Source organism: Leptopilina boulardi, unplaced genomic scaffold, assembly GCF_019393585.1.
Source record: "Leptopilina boulardi isolate dan_hultmark-lab unplaced genomic scaffold, ZJU_Lbou_2.1 LbouV2_210, whole genome shotgun sequence".
NCBI lineage: Eukaryota > Metazoa > Arthropoda > Insecta > Hymenoptera > Figitidae > Leptopilina > Leptopilina boulardi.
The window spans coordinates 763,329-782,595 of NW_026137764.1; the positions used below are offsets into that span (position 1 = coordinate 763,329).

Below are 19,267 nucleotides of genomic sequence, written 5' to 3' on the forward strand. Positions count from 1 at the left end.
ATTATTTAAACAATTTCAGTAAAAAAATTACAAGTGCTGATTAACATTTTGAAAATGTGCTCTGGTAACTTTTTTTATCAGATAATCAACCATCTCATTGATTAAATAGCTAAAAAAATAGTGTTATTTCATTAGTAAAAAATGAGCTGTTTTCGGAATTTAATCACGGAAATGCATATATTTAATTCAGTATGATTATTTACAATATTTATCTTAAAGTTAAATTATCTCACGCACGCAAGGGGAATCGAAACCGCGACCTAACGCAAACTAAACCTAATGCTTAACCAACTGATCTATCAACGCACTTGCTTTTATTTACAAGAATTCTGTCCTAAAAATGAACTATAAAATACTTTTATTTAAAATTATTGTTTTTCAAAATTTCATTTATTCAAATATTCTTCTTAGAATTAATTATTTTTATTATAAATAGATCAAACATTTTGAATATTATTATATAGATTGTAATAATTTTCAAAATATTCTATGATTATTTTTTGTGTTATTAAGAATATTCGTATAATCGCATGATTGTTAAATGCAATATATAATTATTATATTCATTAAAATAATAAATTTTTCACTAATGATTAATTATATTTACGAATTCATCAAACTTAAGTAGCAAACAAGTTACAAAAGAAATTCTAAAATTATTCTTGTAAATTATATCGATGGCCCCTAAATGAAAACACGTTTTTTGCGAGTGCAGATAGGAAACACTTTATTAAGAAAAACAAATAGAAAACATCTTATTCAAAATGACAGTTGTTTGAAGGCTATGTTACAATTTTAATTAATGTTTATTTTTAAAGTATGAATGATACATTAAAATTTAAATTAATTTAAACGTTTATGTTGTGTCAAACTAACGTTGTATCCTTAAATTACTTTATTTAGACATTTGATATTGGCTTAAAATAAAAACGTAGCAAAAGTTAAAAAAATTAGGTTACAAAATTTTCAGATGAGTTTTCTATTTTTTTAGTAAATAAGGGTGATTTTTATTTGCTCTCGCGAATAACGTGTTTTCATTTAGGAGCCATCGATATAAATTCTCAATGTAACATTAATAATTAAATCCATCTTTATTTTATTAATTCATTAATTTATTTCTTTGTTAAAGTAAGACAAAATAAATATTTCGAAGTCAAACTTATTAGCTTTATTAAAAGTTTTCATAGTTTTTTTAAAATTTATTCCATCCAATTTTCAATTTATTATTCAATTAATTCAATTCGTTTTATGAATTTTTATTTGTTTAATATTTAGTACAATTTTTAAAAAACTTTTCAGTTAATCGTTTAATTTTTTTAAGGATTTTCTTTTTTTCCCACACATCACATTATATTTCATAAACATTTCATGAATATTTCATTGAAAGATTTGAAATATTTCAATGCAAGGTTCATGAAATGTTGATGAAAACAGGAAAATGTCCGCCTATAAGAAATATTGCCGTGAAATTTTGCTGAAATATTACACATTAAGACTCCTGCAATATTACAAATGAAGACTCTGCAATATTCAGAAAATATTTCAAAGAAAGTTAGAAACTTTTTTAAAATATGAAGTCAATCGTTATTTTCTAACATGTTCAACACCTTAGGGTCCTTAGCATCATTTAAGTTGGAATTTTTCTATAATATTTTAATGAAATATTTCAGCAAAATTACCCGTCAATATTACTTATAGGCGGACATTTCCCTAATTTCAGCAATATTTCAAGGACTTTACATTGGAATATTTCAAAATTTCAATGAAATATTTCAGAAATATTTAGAAAATATCATGTGCTGTGTGTGTTTATACGTTATTTTCTCATTTTGTTGTTAAGTTCCTTTATAATTTTTTATCATTCTTTGCTCATTTAATAAATTTTATAGTTTTTCATAATTTTTTCATTTCTTAGAAATGTTGTCCCTTCTCTAAACTGAATAACTTTTTCCTTATATTATTCTTTTTTAATAGATTCTAGTCAGTTTTTTTTGCATTTTTTCCTGTATTTTTACAAATTTCCCAATCGTTCCTATATTTCAATAGTTTTTTGTTCTCTTATAATATTTTCTTTAATTTTTTAAAAATATTTCTGTAAATCATTTCAATTTTTTTTAATTTTCAGATTCTTTTTATATTCGTTTATAAATTCTTCTATTTTCTTACAACATTTTATTTTATACAATTTTTAACATTTCATAATTTTTTTAAAATTTAAAGCTGTTTAGTTTTTGTTGGATTTGTATCCTTCGCGGTATATGCTCTATTGACTCTAGCGGTTACGAGTCTACGTCATGTCCGTATGCGCACGCACTCCCTCACACTCTTGCTCAGTAGCTTCGATCGTGTGTTCATTCATCGATAGTCTCTCTTAATAAACGACCGTTTCTGTGAATTATATCTGTGCTTCTTTTACTGAAACCTATCCCAAAATAAGCGCATGCCGACAGGTTATGGGCCCGGCAACAATTCTGCTGCGCTAGGATTAGTAAAAGAAACTTTTTTCGAGAATTAATCATCGTCGCGTTCGGCGTGCTCGCGGCGTGTACAGACTTGCCTCGCGCGTCCATTGTGATCAAGTGCCCAGGATTGTAACGAGTGAACTACGAGTTTTTACGAACAGTTAAAAGGATTTAAACGACCGTTTGCAATGACTGCGACAATTAAAAAGGTGATAGATAGATGCAGAAAGGCCCTGGAATTAGAAAGTGAAATTATAGAAGTCCGGATAGGGATAGACGATTCCTTCTTCAAGGCAACTTTTGCTGAAGGAGAAACGATCAGTTTGAGTAAGTAGAGTGATTTACTAAACAACGACCAGTACTTGATTTTTCTCTTAAATCAATTAATAAAAGAAATATTAATGAGTGTGTAATAATTTCTATATTGCAATATAATAATTAAACGATTTGTGAACGAAACAGCAATTATAAGAAACGACAGTCGGTCAATACTTTTCCTACCTTATCTGTTATGGTTAAGTAAATAAATTGACCGATAGATGACACTTGACTACTATTTACAAATAGAGTCTGTGTTTTTCACAGCTGAAACAAAATTAAAAACAAGTTCGAACTAAATAAAATTACGAGTGTTTAACGAATTTTTAATAATTATTTATATCTAAATAATTTATTTTAACGAGTGTTTTATTTAACGATTAGAATCAGTGCACTTAATCTATTTCATGAATTATTTACAGCAAAAAAATCATTTGATATAAAACATAAATTCTCAGTATATACTTGAGTTTATATTAATTTTCGACGTCGTTAAAATAAAATGCATTTTACTAAAATGAAGGACCAAGTATTTCCACGAAAAGTTTTATTTTACGAAAAGTGTTATAGAGTGAGAATTTTTTTGAAAAATTTTTAATGACAGTTGCCTATATAACGAAAGTTTCTTTTTTTTTACTGAATATATTAGTAACGACAAGGGCATTTATGTGCAAGAATAAAATAATTAATTTTATTTCTAAATCTAATTATTGACGATAGTTTTAATTAATTGACTAGTAATTTATAATTTTTCAAATCTCACTTCTTTTAATCAAAAGACACATGAAACCGTTCTTCTGGTTTGTTTTTATTTCTGAGGGAATTGTGTTCATTCCTGAAGACTGATAACAACTAAATCTGTTTATGTTGCGTTTGTTGGTAACAAGCGTAACTTGACTGATTCTTTCTGATTCATTCTGACATGTGTTCTGTTTTTATGTTTCAAGAAAAGACTTTTAGTTTCTCGAGATTTTCGATTTAATTAACGACTGTGTATTTTGACAATTTATTTCAAAATTTTATTTTAAGGCAAGAATTCACTGAAAAACGATTGGGACAATTTGGTGAAAGAAATCCGAGAACTTGAGAGGTTAGCTCCACCAAACGGCGACGTCAAATGCATAAGAGATGCTAGTCCAAGTGATTTGAAGGCCAAAGATCCAAGTGACACTTCTCTAACAAGACCGGACCAAATGTTGACAGATAAAGAAGTCATGAAAGACATCAATGATTTTATTAATGGCATTGAACAAAATTCAGGTGATTATTTGAAAACGAATGGTTTACGACTGTTTACGATTATATTTCTGTATATTTTTAACGAATTGTTTAACGATATGTAATGACAGTACGATGGTGTTGTCGACAACAAATTTAAATTAATGACAGTTTTATAAACTAAAATTTTATCTGGCAGGTGTGTCGCCAGGAACTACAACGAGCGGTCCTGGAAACGACGAAATTGATCCAGTTAATCTCGATATGGAGAATAACATTCCTCCAATTGGTCCAAATCATCCTGACATGACTTCCGACAACAAAAATCAAAACGATGACAGTAAAGACGGTAGTAAAGACGGTACTGACAATTTGTTAACAAATGACAGTAATAAAAACTTGGTTAACCCTTTCAGTCACGCAATTCAGATAATAACTAAAACATTCAAAATGCTATTGTATTTATGGTTTTTGGGGTCGCTGATTACGAATATGAAGTCAGATTTGCAAAATATTAAAAATTCAAAATGGCGGATCCAACATAGCGGGTAATTTTTTTAAAATCATTCTAATTTTCCTGAAATTTGTTACTCGGGGGTTTTCGGGGTCGCTGATTACGAATCTAAAGTCAGTTTTAAAAAATTCAAAATGGCGGATCCAATATGGCGGACGACAAAATTAAAAATTCATCCCATCGGCATGAAACTTGTTACTCGGTGGTTTTCGGGGTCGCTGATTACGAATCTAAAGTCAGTTTTTAAAAATTCAAAATGGCGGATCAAATATGGCGGACGACGAAATAAAAAATTCATCCCATCGGCATGAAATTTGTTACTCGGGGGTTTTCGGGGTCGCTGATTACGAATCTGATGTCAGTTTTTGAAAATTCAAAATGGCGGATCGAATATGGCGGACGACGAAATTAAAAATTCATCCAATCGGCATGAAACTTGTTACTCGCCATATTGGATCCGCCATTTTGAATTTTTAAAAACTGACTTTAGATTTGTAATCAGCGACCCCGAAAACCCCCGAGTAACAAGTTTCATGCCAATTGGATGAATTTTTAATTTCGTCGTCCGCCATATTAGATCCGCCATTTTGAATTTTCAAAAACTGACATCAGATTCGTAATCAGCGACCCCGAAAACCACCGAGTAACAAGTTTCATGCTGATTAGATGGATTTTTTAAAAAGTCGTCCGCCATATTGGATCCGCTATTTTAAATTTCGCAAAATTCGTAAATTTTGCAAAAATTTTGAAAATATAACATCGATTTTGTAAATATTCGTAATCAACGAGCTCAAAAACTCCCAGGAAATAATTTTTTAGCGAGTCCGATTAATTTTTAATTTTTTCATGCGCCATATTAGATCCACCATTTTCAATTTTCAAAATTTTTCAATTCTGATATTATATTCGTAATTTGCGACCCTTAAAACCCCTAGTTAGTGATTGTCAAGCAAATATGATGGATTTTTATATTTTTTTCAGCCTTACCAAAAGGTGGTTAATATATTGACCACTGTGACTGAAAGGGTTAATAAAAAATTACACAAAAACCACAGTTCTGACAATGAAATTAATTCAAAAAATAAAAACGAAGTGACTTCTGAAAACGACAGTACTCAAAAGGACAGTAATAAGAAAGACAGTAAAATAAATAACAACGACAGTATTGATAATAAAAATTTAACGAATAATAATGATAAAGGGGCAGCTGGCCCTATTCAAAGCACAAAACGACAGTTCAATAGTGACGAAAATTCCGATCCAAGCAACGGCAAAATGGAGAGACGAATAAATGTTTTGGATTCGAGAATGGGTCAACTAGAACACATGATGGATTTAACCCTTAATATGACAACGAAAATGCATGAAACCATGCAAACATGGCTTGACCGTTGTAAACCGGAAAATAAGGTAAAAAAACCTAGAATTATTGAAAATACAATAATGCCTCAAAATTTCAAAATGACGACAGTTACCAATGAAAATTCTAGTTTTTCCAGTCCGAATTTACAATTTATTAATAAAAATAATCCGACAGTCACACAAAGTACCACGACAGTTAATAATACGAATAATTCAAATACGATCGCGAATCAATTAAAGGAGACAATTAAAATTGAATTAATTGGTAAAGACAGTGGAATTAAACATGATTACAAATTAAATTCTCAAACAAAATTTGAACATTTTTACGAGTTTTTAACATCCGAATTACGTACGATTGATTTGCTTTATATTATAGATACGACAGTTGCTCCACCGGAAGGACTAAACGAAAAATTAAAAGAAAAACATAAATTCAAAGTTCGGGATATTCTTATAAATCGAGTCGATAAAATTTATCATACACGTGTTTTGCACATTAAAGATCCAATTGAAATTATTAATAAATTACGAGAGTTTAAACGATGTGAAATAAATTTAACGAGTGTTACCTTACGAAAACAACTTTATTCAATTCAATATGATATAAAACGAGAATCGGCCGCAAAATTTTTAGAACGTTTTGAAGAAATTATCTTAAATTACGAAAATATCCCGGGTTCAACTGTATTATCGGACGAAGAGAAACGCGATGCACTTTTCAGTTCAATTTCAACTCAACTACCCGAAGTTCAATCCGTTGAATTTATGACTAAAAATCAGACCGGTAAAAGTCTAAAATATGAAGCCCTCAAATTATTTATTATACAGGCGGAAGCAAATCAAGCACAAGCAGCAACCAAGAACCATCCTGGTTCAAAAACGACTGCTATGGCCTCCGTACAATTCGCAAATTCGGGTCAACGACAGTGGGTAAACGAACGATGTTACGAGTGTGACGATTATGGCCATATGAAGAACGAATGTCCCTTGAAAGGTCAAGGTTTACGAAAATGCTACGAGTGTCAAAAATTCACAACTCATAAAGCTTATGAGTGTGAAAAACGACTGGCTAGAAACAGAGGCAGAGGCAGAGGAATCGCATGTAAGTTTTCCAATAATAATTTAAATAATAGATCAAATTTTCCTCACGCTAATTCAAAACGACAGTTTAAATCACATTCAAATCGAGGCAAAAAATATTTTAAATCATTCAGGTCTAATTACGATAAAAATAAATATACTTACAAAAAGAACAATGATAAAAATAAAAAACGATCAGTTGACAATAAAACAAATTCACAATCACAACAAAGACAGCCACGAACGGGTACGAGTGAAACGCCAAAGGTTGGTTTCATGGAAATCAAGAAAAATAATACAGGTATGTTAAATAAAATTACAACACAAAATACATCATTGTCAATGTCTAGCACTGTTTCCGCCTTAAAAACAGAAACGATTTCGCCCGTTTACTTATATAGTCTTTCAAAGGCGAATAAATTTGAAAATAAAAGTCACAAATATATTTCATTTATTGTAGACACAGGTGCGACAGAACATATTACGAATTCGAAAAATATTTTTGATAGGCTGAATAAAGTCGATTCTAATATTATTAAATGCGCGAATAAAGACAGTAATGCTGATCTGTTAGCCGAAGGTAAAGGAAATGTTAATTTAATCTCTAATTGCAACAAATCCTTGAAATTAACGAACGTGATTTATACCGATTCGGTTTCGGAAAATTTGCTTTCACTTAGACGACTGACAGAAGCAGGTTTTTCCACTCATTTAGACGATAAGCGCGTTAATATTTTTCATTCCGACTCAAAAAATCTACTCGCGACGGGGGTATATGAGAAACCATATTGGTTTCTTGAATTTAAAATTGATAGGAAGAGTTTAAATGAAAATTCAATGACAACTATTTTTGACACGACTGTATTTGACGAAAGTACTAAACAACATAATGAATTGACTGATAAAAATATCAAAACTAACAATGAAACGAATGATTTAATTAATACGACTAAAAATGAAGTGACGAATGAATTCGAAGTTTTAAATAAAATCTCTGAAAAAGAATTTAACGATAAAGTTCAAGAAAATACCGAAACGATTAATAATAAAGTAATATCCGATTTTGACAACTCCATAATAAAAAGAAAAATAACTAATGTTGACGAGTTGCCCGAAGTTGATGTTTTAGACGAATTTACCCCATTTAACAACAATAGATATAACGAGTTTTTGAAAAAGAACAAAGCCATGCTCTGGCATGTACGAATGGGCCATGCGTCATGTGGTTATTTAAGAAAATTACAATCATTGTGGAAAGATAATAAAGACCTTCAGTCTGTAGTTTTTGACGACAGTATTCTCGATTGTGAAATATGCGCTCTTACGAAACTTAATAAATTACCCTTTCATAATAAAAGAAATCGAGCTTCACGACCGTTACAAATCATTCACTCCGATGTAATGGGTAAAATATCTCCGCCCACACAGTCACATAGTTATCAATATATCGTTGTTTTTATTGATGATTTTTCGCGACTGGCTTTATCTTACCCTATGAAAACGAAAGATGAGACGGGTCTATGTTTAGAAAAATTCATTAAAAGTATTCGAAATTTGCTAGGAACTAACGAAAAGGTTTGCTATTTGCGTTCAGACCAAGGAACCGAATTTATGGGAGGTTATACAAACGAAGTTTTATTACGTGAAGGTATAGAACGACAGTGTGCGAATCCAGACACTCCTCAACACAACGGAGTTTCTGAACGATTTAATCAAACGATCCAAAAGAAAATTCGATCGATCATGTTTGATTCGAAACTTCCACCAAACATGTGGGATTTGGCATTGGGAACGGCGGTTTATGTTTATAATAGAACTCCACACAAATCAATTGACTTTGAAACTCCTTTGAATAAATTTGCGCCTAATTTTCACTTCGACTTGAATCAAATAAAACGATTTGGTTGTTTAGCCTACTGGTCCGTTACGAGAAAACCAGATTCTAAATTTTCGGCACGAGCGGTACGAGGTATACTTGTAGGGTACACGACATCCGGTTACGTTTTTCTCAATCCTGAATCCGGAAAATTCTTTGAATCTCGAAATGTTCGTTTCAACGAGAAACTTGTTTTCGGTGACAAATATAATAAAGACTCGATACAAAATTGGCCTCTTCCAGAAACGACTTTCTCCATAAACGACTGGTTTATTAAATTTGAAGACAGTAACGAAAAAGATGTACAAAATCAAAACGCGTTGTCAGAAACGGAGGGAGCTCAAACGAAGAAACGCGGCAGACCACGAAAAAGACTGTTAGAAACGGAGGGAGAGAATTCGAATGAAATTTCAGTAAAAACCAAAAGGATTAAAGTCACAAGAGAACCTTACGAGACGCGTAGTCGGAAAATAGCTGATATAAGTTTTGCCGAAATTTCCAAAAGTACGAATGTTTCAAATAGTTATACTTTTCCGAGTATTGAAGACGAGTTTAAACTAACAGAAAATAAAACAGACGACGAAATTTTATTTTGTTTTCACTCTGAAATCAATAACGATCCGTCAACTTTCAAACAAGCGATAGAATCTAAAGACAAAAACGAGTGGTTAAAAGCGATCGACGACGAATTAAAATCATTAAACAAAAACCAAGTATGGACAATAGTAGATCGACCGAAAATTGGCAAAGACGGTAAAAAGCCCAACATTATCGATTCGAGATGGGTTTTTAAACGAAAGTACGACAGTCTCAGTAAAATAAAATTTAAAGCTAGATTAGTAATTCGAGGATTTAAAGACACAAACTCATACGACTTGAAAGAAACTTATGCTCCGGTTTCCAGACTTACTCTAGTACGAACAGTTCTCGCGATAATTAACTATTACGACTTGGACGCGTGTCAATTAGACGTTAAATCTGCCTTTTTAAACGGAATTTTAGAAGACGAGATTTACATGGAAATTCCAGACGGTGTAGAAATTCCTCAAAATTCACGACAGAACAAAGTTTGCAAGCTTCACAAAGCAATTTATGGTTTACGAGTCAGTCCAAAACAGTGGAACAAAAAGTTCTCTGAAGTTGCACTTTCATTAGGTTTGATTAACGACGATTACGAGCCTTGTTTATTCACTTGGCATTCTGGCAATTCGATAGTTATATTACTAATTTATGTTGATGATATTTTATTAGCTAGTAACGACAGTAAGAAAATGTTAGAAATCAAAAACGAACTAATGACTTCTTTCGAAATGACAGATTTAGGCGAACCTAAACATTACCTAGGTATGGACATTCGAAGACAAAGAAACTTAAAAACGATGACAGTCACTCAAGAAAATTACATTGAGAAAATCTTAACGAAATTTGGTTTTGAAAATGAATTCCCCAAAAATACACCAATGACGACACGACAGGTTGCTAATCGTGAACGTAGGGAACGAGAAGAAAATGACAGTTACGAAATTTGCGAAAAACCCCTTGACATTCCGTACCGTGAAACGATTGGTAGTCTTTTGTACTTATCTGGAGCTACTCGCCCAGATATAGCCTACGCTGTAAATGTCTTGAGTAGACATCAAATTGATCCGACCGAAAACGAGTGGAAAATGGTCAAAAGAGTTTTTCAGTATCTGAAGGGGACGAAAAGTTTAGGCCTTAAATTTTTAGGTAGACGAGACGATTTGTTAGCTTATTCGGATGCGAGTTTTGCGGACTGTAAAGATTCTATTTCGACATGTGGTTTTCTGATACGACTGTTTGGAGACACTATTGCTTGGCGAGCAAATAAACAAACTTATGTTGCGTTATCAACTTGCGAAGCTGAATTTGTCGCTATGAGTCAAGCTTGTCAAGAAATAATTGCATCTAATAAATCTCTAATGAGAATTTTTAAAGACAGTTTTCTTCCCGCGACTTTAAAATGTGATAACAAAGCTTCAACAATTTGTGCAAAGACTAACGGTGGAAATAGGCTAAGACATATGACAGATGTTCATCAAGATTACGTTAAAGAGTGCGTTAAATACGATCGTGTTAATATTGAATGGGTTTCGACTAAGAAACAATTGGCTGATATAATGACAAAGCCTCTTAGTTTTGAAGTACATACCAATCTACGAGATAAAATTCTTAATAACGACTGTTCTTAATTCAATAAAAGATTTTATCGTATATGACAGTATTTAAAAAATTTAAAGGACAATAAAAAAAATTTAAAATTCTTTTACGACTGGTTTATGATAATATATATATGTTTCTGTATTATATTTGCTTCAGATAGCGATTAGCCATGAGCCTTCTGACTGACAATGGAAGACTGGATTCTAATTGATCTCAATGACAGTGCCATAAAAGATGATTCCAAAGACTGTTTTGATGGAAAATAATCAGTATTTAACCAGAAAAAGTGATTTTACGAAATACTTCGTTTCTAATTACAGTATTTTTGTATTGTTCGATTTATATTTTTATATCAAGTTAACTTTAATTATTTTAAGTACTTTAATAATATTTTATAATACAACGAGTCAATCTCGGGAGGGAGTGTTGGATTTGTATCCTTCGCGGTATATGCTCTATTGACTCTAGCGGTTACGAGTCTACGTCATGTCCGTATGCGCACGCACTCCCTCACACTCTTGCTCAGTAGCTTCGATCGTGTGTTCATTCATCGATAGTCTCTCTTAATAAACGACCGTTTCTGTGAATTATATCTGTGCTTCTTTTACTGAAACCTATCCCAAAATAAGCGCATGCCGACAGTTTTTGTTTTGGGCATTTTTAAATATTTTAAGCTTTTTTCGTTCTTTAAAGCTTTGTTCTTACATTTTTTAAACTCCTTCATTTTATGAATAATCTTCTTAACTTTCTTATATTTTAAGAATTTTCTTTTCTTAACATTTCTATAGTGTGTTTTACAAAACTTAAGTTATTAGGATTTTTATAATTATTAAACTGCTTAATTTATTAAAAATTTGTTGGCTTATATTTTTCTCATCTTTTTGATAATTTACTTTACTTTTTAAATTTTGTATTCATGATTTTTTAGATATTTTAAAAAGTATTCTACATTTTTAAAAATTTGTGAATTATTTTTTAATAAATCTTGTTATTTTCTCTTATCCCTAGATTTATTCTTTTATTTATATTTTTATATATTTTGAACCATAAAAAAAATTATTGCAAACTTGTTTTGCTTATCACTACAAAAAAATAAAATATCAATAAAAATTAATTTATTTATAAATTATTTAATTTTATTAGTGAAAGTAATACTTTTTTTATTTATAACGAAAATTCAAAAACAGAAATTTAAACAAGCCTATTGGCAGATATATCCTGGACAAAAGATCCGGATAATATGTCAGGAATATTGCGAGCACTATGCTGGCACAGTCGGTCTTGTCATAAAGTAGGTGGCACAAAAGGTGCGTTACAGCAGGGACACGGTCCGCCGCTCGTTGTGCCTGTAACGTGCCAGACACGTTTGTTATCTGGGAAATTGGGACATGGTCACAAATTGGGACATTTACCTTAGTATGTTTTAATAAATAAACAACAATTTGTTGAAATAAACCTACATATTAACAATAAAATTAAAAAAAACTGTGGTGCCTTGAGGTTATATCAACTACGCACATTTTCTTTAAGCATTAATTATAAAAAAAATATACAGTTTAAAGAAAAACTGGAAAATTAGTTTCTTTCTATGGAATCGACGAAATGAATAGAAAAAAAAATTCCTTTAAAAAATTGTTTGTTTTCAAGAAAATTACGAATTAATTGCTTGCTTTGGAATTGAGCAATACTTTTATCTTTAAATTCAATTGTTCACTTAGTATAATCATAAAAATATTTAAAAATTAATAACAAAATGATTTTAAAATTGTTTAAAATTGAAAATATATTATTATTATTAATTTTATTAATTAAAATAAAATTAAAATAAAATATTAAAATAAAACCTAAAAAAATAATATTTTTTTTTATTTTGATAATATTATTGACTCACCACTTTCTTTTGTTTTTCAATCAGGTTGCAATAAAGTAAATTTGAGGCTATTTTATTAATTTAATTTTTATTAAAAACTGATTTAAATACGCAATAAAAAAGGAAATCCTTCTACAGAAATGTGTAAATGAATTTTCTTGATTTTTTTATGCAAAAACCTCATTTTCGATAAATTGGCGCTTGACCCCTTTTGTCATTCTACCCTTCATATATTCTCAAACAAGATTGAGTTCTGTTTGTTTATCAAACGTAACTTGTCAGGATTGAAATATTAATCAAATATCATTTATAAATATTGAGAAAAATTGAGTGGGTGTTTCGCTTAAGGGATGGAACTTTATTAATTTTTTTTTTTGTCAAATGTCGTATCAGTTTCGAGACACTCGGTGAAACTTATGAATTGTTTCTTTTTGTTGCAGAATGGGATTCGATGGAAGGAGTTGCGTCCTACGCGCTTTATGTGAAGCGTCCCAGAGACTTATGCCGAAAGGAAACACTCTCGTAGAAGAAATGATGAGGATCGCTTTTTCGTAAGGCGTTTTTCAAAGATAAACGTATTATATATATATATATATATATATATATATATATATATATATATATATATATATATATATATACAGAAAGAAGGTCGAAAAATGGGGGCGAATGTTGTCGCGCGGTGCGTAGTTGGGGTTTCTCGTTTATTTTCCCTTGGGACATGATGGAAGGTTTATTACGCGACAAAACTTGAGACAGGAAAAAAAAATATTTAACGCCTATACCAAAGAAAAAAAAGTTTTCAATTTATAATGATATCTGTTATATTTGAAAAATCATATTTCCAAGAAATATAAACGAAATGACGGGGTACTGTACCCGTTTATTGGCCCAAAGGGGTGCAATTAAATTTCACCACGTACTTTTTAATTTTGCATCATTTATTTCTCAATTTCAATAGAATTTTAAAACAGCTTACGTTTATTTTCGGCACCATATAACTCATATTAAATTTATTCAACAAATGTAAAATAAAAATGAAATTTTATATTTATCATTTTATTTGGTCATTCAAGTAACACGAATATTCAATAATAATCAATAGCATATGAGAATTCGAGATCGTTTTTGAATAACGCACTAAAGGTTTCGATTTTGACAGTAAAATATAAATTAGAGGTGATCAATTACGGTGCTCGTAATCTCAATTTTCTCATTATTTCTTCGATTAAAAGAGAAAGATGATGTAATTTATCACTTTTTTTTAAAGTGAAGTTTTAAACGTGGCGAGAATTGAATTACAGTTAAGATTAATAAAAAAAAGAGTTTAAATATCATTATTATGCATATAAAATGTATGTACTTTTTGGGAAAAAAAAAGAAGGTTTTTGTCTTGAAAAAGATAAATGCTTATACGGAAATTTGTATTAAATTTCCTATATGAAAAAAAAGCAAATTAACACAGAAATAATTTAATTTAATAAATTGAATTAATATTTTTTTTCCTCTAAATTGCTTTTTTACTCAGAGGACATTAATTTTAAAAATATATTAAATGCCTCTTTTGCGTCAGGATCATTTTTAAAACGGTTGAATCATTTATCTCTTCTAGCAATAAAAAGTTACAATTTAAGTAGATAGTTCCGTTTTTAGCGAGACATGTAAAATAAATGTCACTCTCAATGAAACAAAACAATTTTTTTTCCCTGAAAAGATCATTGAAATATTTAAAATATATTAAATAATTCACTTTTCAAGTGACAATAAAAGACAATAAAATATAGAAAAAATAAATTATTCGATGAAAAATATTTTTGAAAAAATTTTCTTCAAAAATTATTGGTGATCATATAAAAAAAAATGTGTTGGGATTTATTTTTTTTAAGATAAAAAAAAGGGCAATCGGTTTCTTTTTTTTTTTGTATGTGTATAGGAAATTGTAGTCTTTGAAATTCTGGATACCCTTCGATTCTTAAGGAGAGTCTGACGTTGCAGGTTACCACTGAGAAAGGTATTCTCATTCGAACCAGATGAACACCACACGTACACGAATGCTCATAAAGCCGGTCACGAGGGACAAAACTGCCTGGCCATGTTCCCTGGATGCACTTTCTCTCTTATAGACATGGCCCTCGGGAAATATAACACACCCGAAGATCCACCTTACAATCCAGATGCCTCAGAACGGGTCACCGAAACTTCGGATAGAAGAAGAGCTCCGGCAAAAGAACGATACAACATGAAGTAACATGACAAGGGTGGAAAATGATACACTTTTCAACCCGCTGGGTTGCCGCGACTCCTTTTTCATAGACAAAATGAACACATCGCTTTTTCTTCAACGCTATTCTATATACATACCTATACTGACACAAGAGATAGGGATATGAAAAAAAAGTGATATTTTCATTTTTCACCTTGCTCAAAATCTTTAATTATTATTTATATAATAAATTCTTTCACACACAGAAAAAAAATATTCTTGTTTTGAAAAGATTCTTCTTCTTCTTATTATTATTATAATATTAAAATTATTAAAATTTTATCTAAATTTTGAGGTTATGTTCGTTTCTAGGTTAGGGGAATTTTAACTTATGTTTATCGGATATAGCCTCAAACCCAACGGTCCCTTGACCTATGTCCTTGAATTTTGAGGTTATGTTTGAACTAATGCCTTGAATTCTGGATACCTATGCCCTAGAATTTTGAGGTTATGTTTAAACTAACCTAACCTAACCTTGTCAAAAACATGGGTTGGGTACAATTGACATGGAATGATCCATACTGGTGGCAGCGGCGAAATCTTTTTATAGTATTCATATATATATTTTTTTTAAATAGTAAATTTAAGGTCATGTAATTATTGTGATTTCAGATGTAAATATTCTCCACAGGTTTTCTCGCAAAATATACCTACTTCATAAATTGAGCTAGAATTTTTGTGGAGAATTTAAAATTCTTGTTATAAAATAAAAGTTGTAAAAAAAGTTGTAAAAATATATATATAATAAAATATATATAATATCCTTTAGTGATTAAAAATATGGTGAAAATTTAAAATTATTAACACGTTAACAGGCAATGAAAAAAAAATTTGCAAAAAAAAAATGTTATTAAATTTATATAATAAACACGTATGAAATTCATAAAGTTGCACATTATAGTAAAGTTAAAAAAAAATAAATAAAATGTAATTTTTAAATATCCTTTATAACAAAAATTATTATTATGATAGTTATTATTTAATAATTATTATTTAATAAAAACGATTAATAATAAAAATCATCATCAATTAGATATTGAAATCACCATTAATATAATTATTTTCGGCTTTTTTTATTATTTGTAACCTTGAAAAATTAACAAATAAAAATTTGAATTACAATTTTTAATTCAATTTGAAAAATACCATATAAATATTTGTAACTTATTTACATAGCTTCAAATAATATGGTTTTTTCAATTATTTATCCATATGTTAACCCCTTCGTGCCCAGGCAAAACTGAGCATATAAAAAAACGAAACTAAAGTGGTTCCTATAGTTTTTGGGGTCGCTGATTACGAATCTGGTGTTAGTTTTTGAAAATTCAAAATGGCGGATTCAATATGGCGGACGAAAAATCAAAATTGTTCGGATTCGCTTAAAAATGGCCACTCGGGGGTTTTCGGGGTCGCTGATTACGAATCCGATATTAGTTTTTCAAAATTCAAAATGGCGGATCCAATATGGCGGACGAAAAATTAAAATTGTTCGGATTTGCTTGAAAATTGTCACTCGGGGATTTTCGGGGTCGCTGATTACGAATCCGATACTAGTTTTTTAAAATTCAAAATGGCGGATCCAATATGGCGGACGAAAAATCAAAATTGTTCGGATTCGCTTGAAAATGGTCACTGGGGGGTTTTCGGGGTCGCTGATTACGAATTTGGTATTAGTTTCTCAAAATTCAAAATGGCGGATCCAATATGGCGGATGAAAAATCAAAATTGTTTGGATTCGCATGAAAATGGTTACTCGGGGGTTTTCGGGGTCGCTGATTACGAATCCGATATTAGTTTTTCAAAATGACGGATGCAATGTGATGGACGTATTTTTAAAAGTTATTAACAAAAAAAATCCAACGCACTTCTTGCGGAACCTCAAGGGTGGTGTGGAAGGCCGTTACAGACATAAAAAAATAAACTTCTATTGCTGTTATACTTTTAACTTATTTTAATTTGTTTGATTTAAATTAGTTTCAATCGATTGTTAACGATTATTAAAAATTGATCTGCAACATTGGATTTAAGACTCAATTTTTGAAAACTAATACCAAATTCGTAATCAGCGACCCCGAAAACCCCCCAGTGACCATTTTCAAACGAATCCGAACAATTTTGATTTTTCGTCCGCCATATTGGATCCGCCATTTTGAATTTTGAAAAACTAGTATCGGATTCGTAATCAGCGACCCCGAAAACCCCCGAGTGACAATTTTCAAGCAAATCCGAACAATTTTAATTTTTTCGTCCGCCATATTGGATCCGCCATTTTGAATTTTCAAAAACTAACACCGGATTCGTATTCAGCGACCCCAAAAACCCCCGAGTAACCAGTTTCAAGCGAATCTAAAATGTTTTAAAAATTCGTCATTTTTCATAATTATTTATATTTTTTTCTGAACAATATAAATTTTTAAACAAAATGTGAGTTCCATTTTTTGAAAGCTCTATCCTTCCTGAAAAAAATGCACCAAGTTTGAATAAAAAATATTTAATCTGTTTAGAGTTCTGGAGGTTTTTGTAGGTGGGACATATATGTCCCATGGGCACGAAAGGGTTAATTGATAGTTTTGAGTATATACATAGATTGTTTAAAATAATGATTAGGTACTTCAATGTTTAAAAAATTTCAAAAAGCTAAACATTTTCTTACAAAAATTTTATAGATAATATTTTTTAACTTGGAAAAATATTATGGTATATTATGGTAAATAATAAAACCAGACTGGGTTGTTAGAGCGTCATAATAAATTTCCACACGATACTCGTTAAACAGAGGTTTCTGTGATCGCGGATTACGAATCCAATGTTAGTTTTTTCAAAATTAAAAATGGCGCATCCAAAATGGTGGAAAAATATATAAAAAATAATTAGACTAGCTTAAAACTAGTTTGGCGGGGGTTACAAATTTCAATTCAACATTTTCTCAAAATTTCAAAAGAAAATTGATTTTTTTTTTTTTGAAAAGTGTAACCATGATAAATTTTCACACGGGATTTTGAGAGCAAATAGAGTTTTTGAAACAATGTCAATTGTTCTGAACAATATGGTAGATTCAATATAAACGACAATAGTAGATAATAACATTATTTATTATTGTCATCTCAACATCGACACAATTTTAACGTGTTTTTAACACTGACAACATCAATTTTATGAAAAAAATTTTCAACAAAGAAATATGAGAAACCTTTACAAAAAAAAACAACTATGACGTTAAAAATGCCAGTGACCTTGTGAAAACTTTGTTATTATTGTGAGCCACATTGACAAAGTTTTTAAAAAGTATTTAAGTAAAAAATATTTCTGCGGTGAATGAATGGGTCAATGAAATTATCCTATATAAACCAACTGAGTATAGTACTTGGGAATAGGTGAATGAAGAAGGTGTGAAATTGACGGTGGCGATAATTCCTGGCTTTATATCCATTATAGTTATCGATGTATGTTGCATACATGAGACTGGGCAGATTGTAATTTTTCCGGTGAATAAAATTCAGTAAAAGTGAACAGATATCGATTCAACGGTGGCTCCGCCCTAGTTTGCAACACGTCGGTGACGGTTGTGGCGTATGCCGCATATATACAACAAAACTCTTTTTTTCTTTTTTTTTTTTGCAGCAACATCACTGATTTTCCATGGTCAGCGAGAATGATCCTTTGTTAAAATCACCATCCTAAAGCTTTGATACATTTCATTCTGATGTTCCCTATTTTTGTGGCTCATGAAAATATCTCATATTACATATGGTAAAACAATAAAGAGCGTTATAGGACAATGAAACAACAAACAAAAACAATCAACTGTTTTATTCTGATAGAGAATTTTTTAATAATTTATTGATAAAATTTTTTTTTTTTTTGTAAACATTCAATAAAATAAAATTTCAAAAAAAAGAATGTTTTTTAATTTTAAATATTTTATTTTGCTAAATAAGTTCTTGAATATATTAAAAGAGTATAGCAAAGAAAACTTTTAAAGCGTATAAGTACAGAAAATTTAATTGGGTATATATTATAGTAATGAGGTGTTGAGCATTAACATAACAATTTTCATATACGGTTTAACTTTCTAACTATCATCGAATAAACGAGATAGATGAAACTTTTAACGATAGTG

The 19,267-nt window shown here is 30.3% G+C and overlaps 3 protein-coding genes across 5 annotated transcripts in view; all 3 read left to right on the forward strand.

The window, feature by feature from the left end:
* Positions 1-15,826, forward strand: part of LOC127278704 (uncharacterized) — a 43,501-nt gene extending 27,675 nt beyond the window's left edge. For both annotated transcript variants that reach the window (XM_051300528.1, XM_051300529.1), the window contains exons 4-5: positions 13,325-13,435; positions 14,880-15,826. In XM_051300528.1, the coding sequence (XP_051156485.1) occupies positions 13,325-13,435; positions 14,880-15,132 (364 nt within the window). In that variant the 3' untranslated portion in view covers positions 15,133-15,826. The remainder of the gene's footprint in view (positions 1-13,324; positions 13,436-14,879) is intronic.
* Positions 1,764-4,623, forward strand: LOC127278705 (uncharacterized). The gene is made up of 3 exons (XM_051300531.1): positions 1,764-2,789; positions 3,810-4,040; positions 4,198-4,623. The coding sequence occupies exons 1-3, from the start codon at positions 2,651-2,653 to the stop codon at positions 4,548-4,550; spliced, it is 723 nt and encodes a 240-aa protein (XP_051156488.1). The 5' UTR covers positions 1,764-2,650; the 3' UTR covers positions 4,551-4,623.
* On the forward strand, positions 5,221-11,601 carry LOC127278712 (uncharacterized). Of its 2 annotated transcripts, none has more exons than XM_051300539.1 (3): positions 5,221-5,922; positions 6,706-6,979; positions 7,092-7,329. In XM_051300539.1, the coding sequence occupies exons 1-3, from the start codon at positions 5,788-5,790 to the stop codon at positions 7,265-7,267; spliced, it is 585 nt and encodes a 194-aa protein (XP_051156496.1). In that variant the 5' UTR covers positions 5,221-5,787; the 3' UTR covers positions 7,268-7,329. The 2 variants fall into 2 exon arrangements, with proteins under 2 accessions (XP_051156496.1, XP_051156497.1); XM_051300540.1 differs by lacking the exon at positions 7,092-7,329 and adding an exon at positions 11,171-11,601 and having other exon boundaries at positions 5,228-5,922.
* Positions 15,827-19,267: the final 3,441 nt, after the last annotated feature.